Source organism: Leptosomus discolor, chromosome 18, assembly GCF_034619465.1.
Source record: "Leptosomus discolor isolate bLepDis1 chromosome 18, bLepDis1.hap2, whole genome shotgun sequence".
NCBI classification, from domain to species: Eukaryota; Metazoa; Chordata; class Aves; order Leptosomiformes; family Leptosomidae; genus Leptosomus; species Leptosomus discolor.
In genome coordinates, this window is record NC_141408.1 from 11920644 (window position 1) to 11928283 (window position 7640).

The window sequence follows — 7640 nt, forward strand, 5'->3', positions numbered from 1 at the left end:
AAGAGCGACCGTTGGGCTGGCAGAAGAACCTGGATTTGCTCCTGTTCTGCACAAGTTGGAATGACTGCAAGCAATGAGGAAGGCAGAAACTAGGTACTCCTGGCCCTTCCGTTCAGGCCATTAGTCCAAACTGCTTTTAGCTCTTGTGCGTTTCAGCGTCACAATGTGCTGCCCAAAAACTCTAAAATCAGTTGGATACCATTGTGACGAACCAAATGCAGGCAGCGCGTCACAAGCCTGGGACGTGCCCCGTGGCGCCTGGGGGCGGGGCTTCGCTGGCGTGGTGGCCTTTGCAGCGCGAGCGCCCCCTACGTCAGTTTGTTGACTCGCCACCGGCGGCATCGCCATGGAGGAGGCGCCGCTGCCCTCCGCCGTCGGGGCCGGGAACTTCCCGGCCAAGCTGTGGTGGCTGGTGAACAGCCCGCGGTTCCGCTCCATCCGCTGGGACGCCAGCGGCGAGGCGGTGCTCATCGACCAGCAGCTCTTCGAGGCCGAGGTGCTGGGCGCCCGGCCGGCCGGCCGTGGGGCGGCGAGCAGAGCTGCTGGCATCTTCCAGACGAGGAACTTCAGCAGCTTCATCCGGCAGCTCAATCTCTATGGCTTCCGCAAGGTGCCGCCAGCACCGGCGGACAGTGTGCCGAGGCTGGAGCAAGGAGCAGGGGCTGGTGACGATGGCGGCAGCTGCGCCCGGCCCCTCCACCACTTCTCCAGCCCCTACTTTCGCCGCGGCTTCCCCGAGCTCCTCATCCGCCTGAAGCGCCTGACGCGCACCAACAGGGCGAGGATGGCAGCCGGCCTGGAGGTGCCCAGCCACCCGCCCGGCCGTGGCCATGGGGTGCCCGGCTTGCCGCCGCGTGCAAGCCCACCGCTGCTGCCGTCGACGCTCGGCCAGGACCCCAGACCCGGTGAGGCGGGGCGGGCCCTGCGGGGCCGTGGTGGGGTGGAGAAGCGCTGGGTTCAGCACGGGCTGTGAAACTGGGCTCTCCCCTGAGGGACGAGGGCTGCCTGTCCTTGCCGGTGGCCGCTCGGTTCACCCAGGGTAGGCAAACGGGTGTTCTTCGCGCAGGTAGATCTGCTGCCAGTGAGCACGGGTAGCGTGGTTCATGTGTGTTCCGTCTGCCTGTCCACTACAGGACGGTCCCCGTGGTGCGCTACACCAAGAACACCCTCACCCCATCTCCGTGGGGCTGGCACAGCTCTGCCAGATGAACGTTTCTTCTCCTTGCTCTGAAGGACAGTCTGATTTTTCTTGCCTTAGACAACCTCTTTTGCAGATTTTTTATATGTGTCTTAAACAAACCTGGTTTACAGTGCAAGTGTTATATATTAGCCCAAATACCAGCCTGCTCTGCAGTACAGCCTGCTCCAGGGAGGCAAAAGCCCTGTGAAGGTGGAGCGGTGACCCTCCCTCAGAGCTAGGAGGTTGAAACGGTGTCCTCCCTTCAGAACCTTTAGTTGGGGTGATCAATAAAGGGGGGCTTCAGCTGGAATGGGTCCTCCTATTGCCCTTCATCGCCTGTGAAAACCCTTCCTTAACACTCATTTTGCTTTATTTTGTACCCACTGCAGGACTGGTGACCACAGCACAGCTGAGTCACCATTATGACGTCAGCGTCCATCCTGACTACTGTGTATGGACCTCGTCTCACAACCGAGGCACTTTACCATCAGTGAGTTTCCACCAGACCCCAGTGCCTTGCAGAACACGGCAGGGTTCTCCTGCGTTGCCTCCAGTGTGTGAGGCTTCCCCAGCTTTTCCTGCTAAAGGATCTGCCCTTCTGTGACCCCAACAGGCCTCTTCAACCAACGTCAACTACACCCTGCAGGCTGTTCCTTCCATCCTGCCGCTCCATTCGTGGTCCTGGTCCGTGGCCACGTCGTGTCCAAGTTACAGCAGCTACGCTTCTTCAGTGCCGTACTCTGCAGCCTACTGTCCAACAGGTACGAAAGAAATTTCTGCGCTTGCTTTTCAAGAAGATACTGAAAAGTGATACCTTGAAATGTTTTTCTACAATGCTCTTGTCATGTGTATATGTCAAGAGAGAATCAGATCGAAAGTCTAAAAGGAAGCGAGACCTTTAAAGAAAAAAGATTCTCAGTTTGGTGTTCTTGTCCTTCCTCCAGATGTTGAGCGTCCCCTGGTGACTTTCCAGGTAGCCTCTGTGTCGAGGTTAAAGGGCGAGGATAAGAACCTTTGCCCACGACTAGTCAGTGTCAGGCTGACTTCCAGGGGTGGTTGTAATTGAGCCAAAGTAGGACGATGACACTAAAGCACTGAGAACTTGCTGAAAAGGTGTATGCTGGTCCTTGGTCTCACGTTTTCCTAGGTGAAGTTTTCAAAGTCAAAGATGAATCAAAAGTATTGCGTAGAAGATTTCATTCTGCTCGTACTGTTTTCATATCTTTTGTTTCTTGCTTAGCTTCTTCATGTTGTCTTTTTTTGTGCACTGGAGATGAGGTCAAGTACAAAAGTGGTGACCCCTTTCTTTTGTCTAAAACGTTTCTGCTACCATTTTCAGTCTCACTGAAGTGTTTTTATTCTTCAGAACAGAAGTTGAAGCAAATGACTGTTCTTTTCCTTGCCCTTACCTTCAATGGGAAAAATCAGGCAATAGGTTATTTTGGGGGGGGGTGGTGGAGTGGTGGGTGGTGTTGTTTGGGTTTTTTTAGTGTCCCTAAAACTTCTGAAACTCAGAACATCGTGGCCCCTTGAACAAGGGAAAGCTCAGTTATTCTTCTTTCCTTCTGCCTGTTTGTCCTTCTACCTGGAGACGCTGAACTCTCTTCCTGGAGTTCTGAAAGTGTGGAGAATATATTGGCTGTGTTGTACAGGTCAGATCTTCCAGGACTGGCGGGAGGTGGGGGGAGAGCCTGATGAAAGCTGCAGGGGACGAAGACTAAGGTGTCATTCCAAGGACAGTAGAGCAACTGATGGAATGTGGGGCTTTTGAAAACTCTTGATTCATGAGTTCTCCTGAGAAGGTGTTTGACATTTCACTAGAGAGCATTACGACTCTTAGTTTTGACTGTCACTTCGGACGGTCTCAGGGTTTTTACTTCTGATGCTGTGTATCTCTTAATCTCTCCGTTATCCTTTCTGCTGGATATTGTAAGACCCAGAATGCTGAAGGCTTATTCCTCGTAAGGCCACCTGAAAAAGCCTGCTTTCCTTCATCTTGAAAGCACAGCACCAAGAGTAGCTTAATTGGAAAGTGATAGTTAATCTTAAAATTGGTATTTCATAAGTGAGGGGACTCAAGAATGTAGGCTCAATCTTATTCTTGATGCTTTTCGTTTCACTTTTGAATCCCCATTCAATTAAACCAAAGTAGGACTTTGTCCAAAGGTTTCTTTTTCTGTGTATTCAAACTCGTTTGTTGACTTCAGTGACAAAAAGATTTGCCTGGTTTTTCGTCATGATTCTTGTTGAACGGGCAGTCAAATGAAAGATGCTCCTCTGGGTCTTTTATTCCCGCCTGCCCTCGGCCATCGTTGGTTTTGGGGTTTAGTTCTGTCTGCTTTCACCTCTCTGCAAAGCCTGTGATAGCAGTAGGGTTGCATCAAAGAAGTGCAGCAGAGCTTTGTTACCAGAGTGTGCTAATAATGACAAACCAGTCAAGGAGAGTGTGTGAGAAATGGTGGTGATTGGTGCTGCCTGACGCGGCAAGCCCGGTCGTGCCTTTCGACTCCCTCGGTGGCTGTAGGGTTCCTTCACAAACGATAACCTTTCTGGTGAGTGGGAGCTTAGGAGTAGCCGTGTTATTCTTAGACCTTTCTGGGAGACAGGGGATTTCTTGCTGGTGAGCCTGGTTGTCCATTGGCCGTGCAGAGAGTCGGCAGCTGAGCCTAGGGAGCAGCGAGGTGATCGATGCCCCCAAAAGGGCTGAGTTCAAACAGCATCGTCTTGCCCGTTTTCCCTGACTGAAGAGACCGTGGGTGTCGTCTTCCGTGTCGTCAGCCTTTTGGTTGGTAAAGGACTGGAGCTGGCACAGTTGTTGTGTCCAGGCCCGTGCCGGTGGGTTCCCTGAGCTGGCAGGAACAGGCAGCGCCACGTTCCCTGATGTCCTGCGAGTGCCAACCGTTCTTTTGACGCAACGTTCTGCGTTTCAGAACCGCTCACAATCGTTCGTCAGTCTGGTCTTCTACAGGGTCGGGTTTGTTCTCTACTACCTGTAAGAATACGGGCATTTATATTTTACTTGTAGGTTTTCGTAGCCTGTGATCTGGACAGCGTGTTTTACACTTACCTACTGCTTCACAAGCACTTGTTCCCTTCGGGTCCTTCCTTTTCTTTTCTTAGAAAATAGATTCTTTGTAGTATGTGTTTGGTTTTTCTTAGAATCACTCCAGCAGTTTACAAGGAACGTCTCCTCCTTCATGGCTCTTTTGTGTTGTTTCCCCAAGAGCCCTTCCAAGTTCTCTGTGGTGGTTTTCTTGGGTATGTAAACATGTCTTGGAGTTTCCAGGGAGTGAAACGCAGCTGTCCTTTAGGTTTTTGGCAGTGTCCAGAATTGTGATATGTTCACAGGCCATAGAAGGTCCTTCTGAAAGGTGTCCGGGCTGCATCATAAAGCAGGAGCCACACGCAGCTCCTGCTTCTTTAGAAGGATGTCCCCTGGCTCTTTCTGTGCTGGTCAGCTCCCGGGTTTGTTGCTCCAAACTGTTAAAAAGGGCAACAGGCACAGCTGCTGAAACCCCATGGGTTCTGGTAGCAGCTTTCTGCTGTGAAACCCCAGGGAGGTGTGAGGCCTCGTAAATGGGTTGTTCCGACCTGTTTGCCGTCTCCTGTTATACTGGTAACGTTTCCTTCTGATGAACGTGGGACTAAATGGGATTTTGTCAAGGGTTTCTCTGAGTGTGATTGCAGATTTTAAAGGTTACCTGTCCTGCAGAGAATACCTTTGCTTTTAAATTATCTCTGCGTGCCACCCAAAAATAGGGCCTGCAGAATACTGCCTCCTCTACAAAGTTACTTTTTAGATTAAAATCCCTGAATTTCCGTGTGAGTGTGTGTATGAACAGGTCGTCTCTTCCTACGTGGAGCCACTTTCTGCTTTTCTGTGTTGGGATGAGAAAGTCAAGCAGCCAAGTCAAAAAGGGGATATTAGCTACAAAAGACTGTGATTATGAAGTTTCTCTGTGTGTGTATCCATTGTACAGGTTATGTTTTTAATATATGTACACTTATGTTAGAATAAACATTTTTAAAGGCGAGGAAATCAGTCTTAAGATGACTTGGGAGGTAATAACACGTTTCTGTGCATGTACTGAACCGTTCAATCCAAGGGAGCGCTAGAACTGTGCATACCAACCCCAAGTTCTGGGAGTCTGCTAACTGTGCTTGAATCCTTGCAGCTGCCCTGCCGTCTTCCTCGCCCCCAGCCTACACTGCTCCTCTGACCGGCTGTGCTGGTGCTGCACCTTCCCTGGGCACCCACTGCAGCTTCTGCCAGGTGAGTGCAGCGCACTGTGGTGGGGCGAGAGCGGAGGAGACTGAATGGACTGGGGGTTCGGGGGCTTGTGGAGTGAAGGGTGTCGGCTGGAAAACTGATCCTCTTGAGAAAGTGAGAGTAAAGTGGTTTACAATTATCTGTTTCAAAGAGCGGCTGAGCGTTAAACGAGTAGTTCTGTAATTCAAGTTAGCAGCGTAGTGGGATTTTTGTGGGCTTTTTTTTTCCCGTTTTTCCTTTTTTTTTTTTTTAAGCCAGCAGCTCTGCTGTTTGATTGTTGCTCTTAGCATTTTTATTGAACTGTGAGTATTTCCTCGTGGAACTGAAGCAAGAAGAAAAACTTTCCTGAGCTTCAAAGCAGTCCTAAGTCGTTTGCTTTTATGTCTCAGAAGAATGATGATCAGCCGTGTTATTGGAGAATGGAATTGAACCTGAACGACTTCTGAATGATTGCCCAAGCACTCAAGCCACCCTGTTTTAGTCCTAGAAGTCCTCAAAAAGGGGTGGTTGTGCTTTACCTCCTGAGCACACTATGCTAATCTTCTACGTGGAATGCTCAGCTTCCCTGTCAGCACTTTTGCTACATTAGACCGTTTTTCCTCTGGAGCTCCAATGAGCAGCAAACTATTAGTGTTTTGAGTCCTGACTTCTTGCTCTTCTACCGCTTCCTTGCAGCCTCCCTCCCATCCTTGTCTCTCGTATCTTTTCTAGATAAACTAGAAGGATTTGAGTTGTATCTTTGTGGGGGCACTTTCTCCTCTTGGAAGTGCGTACGAGATCCTACAGCGCACCCAAGAAGATGATCTGTGTTGTAACCGGTTCGAGCTGAGGTCCTCTGAGAAGAGGCAGAAGTTGTTGCAGTGTGGGTGGGTGGGTTGGTCGGTCTGGTTTTGGCAGGGATGATCTCCTCCCTGGACTGTTGACTTGGTAACCCAGCTCTTACTTGAAGTCCTGGCTACTTCAGACAGGAAACAAGCAGTGCAACCAAAGTGAAACACTGGTTAGGATCTTAAAAAATACAACTGAAAGCCTTACCGAGCCAACCCCCATCCTGTCCCTGCGATTGTTTGATACCCGTGTTCGCTGGATTTTGTTTCTCCCAGAGCCCACCAGGGCAGTTCCCTTATGTAGCGGACCTTCTGCCCTCTGACTGGCCATATGACCCAGAGGATGAAAACAAGAAGACAGCAGACGATTTTGAAGGGATTCCCGTGATTCGGCTTGATGAGCTGTGTCCATCATCCCAAGCTGAAACGGCGCCCAAGGAAGCCGCAGAGAGCCAGTCTGGCAGCGGAACCCCGCTGCTGCTTGAGACCGAGAGCTGGGACGACGTTTACTCCAGTGAGGACTCCCTCGGTCCGGAATCTTCGGACACATCAAGTGCCACCGTCGACAGTGTGTCCGCTGAAAGTGCTGCTGGTGACGTGGCACAAGAAGCTGTCACCCCCCAGGACGCCCCTGAAGAACTGAGAGAACAACCAGCTCAGTCCTCCGTCGTGGTTGCTCAGGAGGGACCGTGCAGTCCAGAGCAGGTGAGGGGTGCAGGGAGGTACAACTCGCACATAGCACTTTGAAAAGGCTTTTTTTTTCCTTAGTAGAAGGAAACGTTGCAGGCTTTGAACAATCCCTTATCTTTGGGACATGGATTGGTAGGATATTTGCAGAGGAGATGAATGCTGTAGAGCAGGTGATGGTGAGAACATCTTTCTGTCTAGAGGTAAAGTCCCAAGTGCTTCACTTTGGGCCTTTGTTGCCGCAGTGGAACAGAAACGTAACTTGGTGGTTTGGCTTTTTCTTTTTCTTAAGCCTACGGATTTTTGCCGCATGGTCATGGAAACAGAGCAGTTCAGTAAATGGCTGCCTGCAAAATCCCTGGGGAGCAGCAGCAGAGGGCTCCACAAAGCAAGCGACAGGTTATGATTTAACGTCTCAACCACTGGATGGGGTGGGGTGGGACTCCCACCCAGAAGTGTGAGGCTCGCCCGTGTAGTTTTGCATCACCCAGCTCTGGCGAGTTGTTTGAGCTGGATGTGTCATCGCTCCACACGTGTTGGTAACAAGGAGCGCCCCTGGGTTTCTTGTAGCTTGTTTCTCAGAGCTGGTTTGGTAACTGAGGGCAAAGCTCAGCCGGTGAGGATGTTGTGCCCTCGCTTTGTACAGTGGTTTTCCGATTTCATCTTTTGCTTAATA

General features: G+C 50.7%; 1 protein-coding gene across 1 annotated transcript; it reads left to right on the forward strand.

Annotated features, from left to right (window-relative positions):
* The first annotated feature begins 346 nt into the window (after positions 1 to 346).
* On the forward strand, positions 347 to 7370 carry LOC147414184 (heat shock factor protein 5-like). Its single transcript, XM_086475437.1, has 9 exons — positions 347 to 496; positions 611 to 905; positions 1585 to 1670; positions 1794 to 1941; positions 3830 to 3906; positions 4111 to 4172; positions 6040 to 6148; positions 6554 to 6982; positions 7257 to 7370. The coding sequence occupies exons 1-9, from the start codon at positions 347 to 349 to the stop codon at positions 7368 to 7370; spliced, it is 1470 nt and encodes a 489-aa protein (XP_086331563.1).
* The last annotated feature ends 270 nt before the right edge of the window (positions 7371 to 7640 follow it).

Coding starts and splice junctions, on each gene's coding strand:
- LOC147414184 (XM_086475437.1), top strand. CDS start 347: ATGGAGGAGGCGCCGCTGCCCTCCGCCGTCGGGGCCGGGAACTTCCCG. Junction 497..610: donor AGCAGCTCTTCGAGGCCGAG/GTGCTGGGCGCC, acceptor GGCTTCCGCAAG/GTGCCGCCAGCACCGGCGGA. Junction 6,149..6,553: donor CCCTCCCATCCTTGTCTCTC/GTATCTTTTCTA, acceptor TGTTTCTCCCAG/AGCCCACCAGGGCAGTTCCC.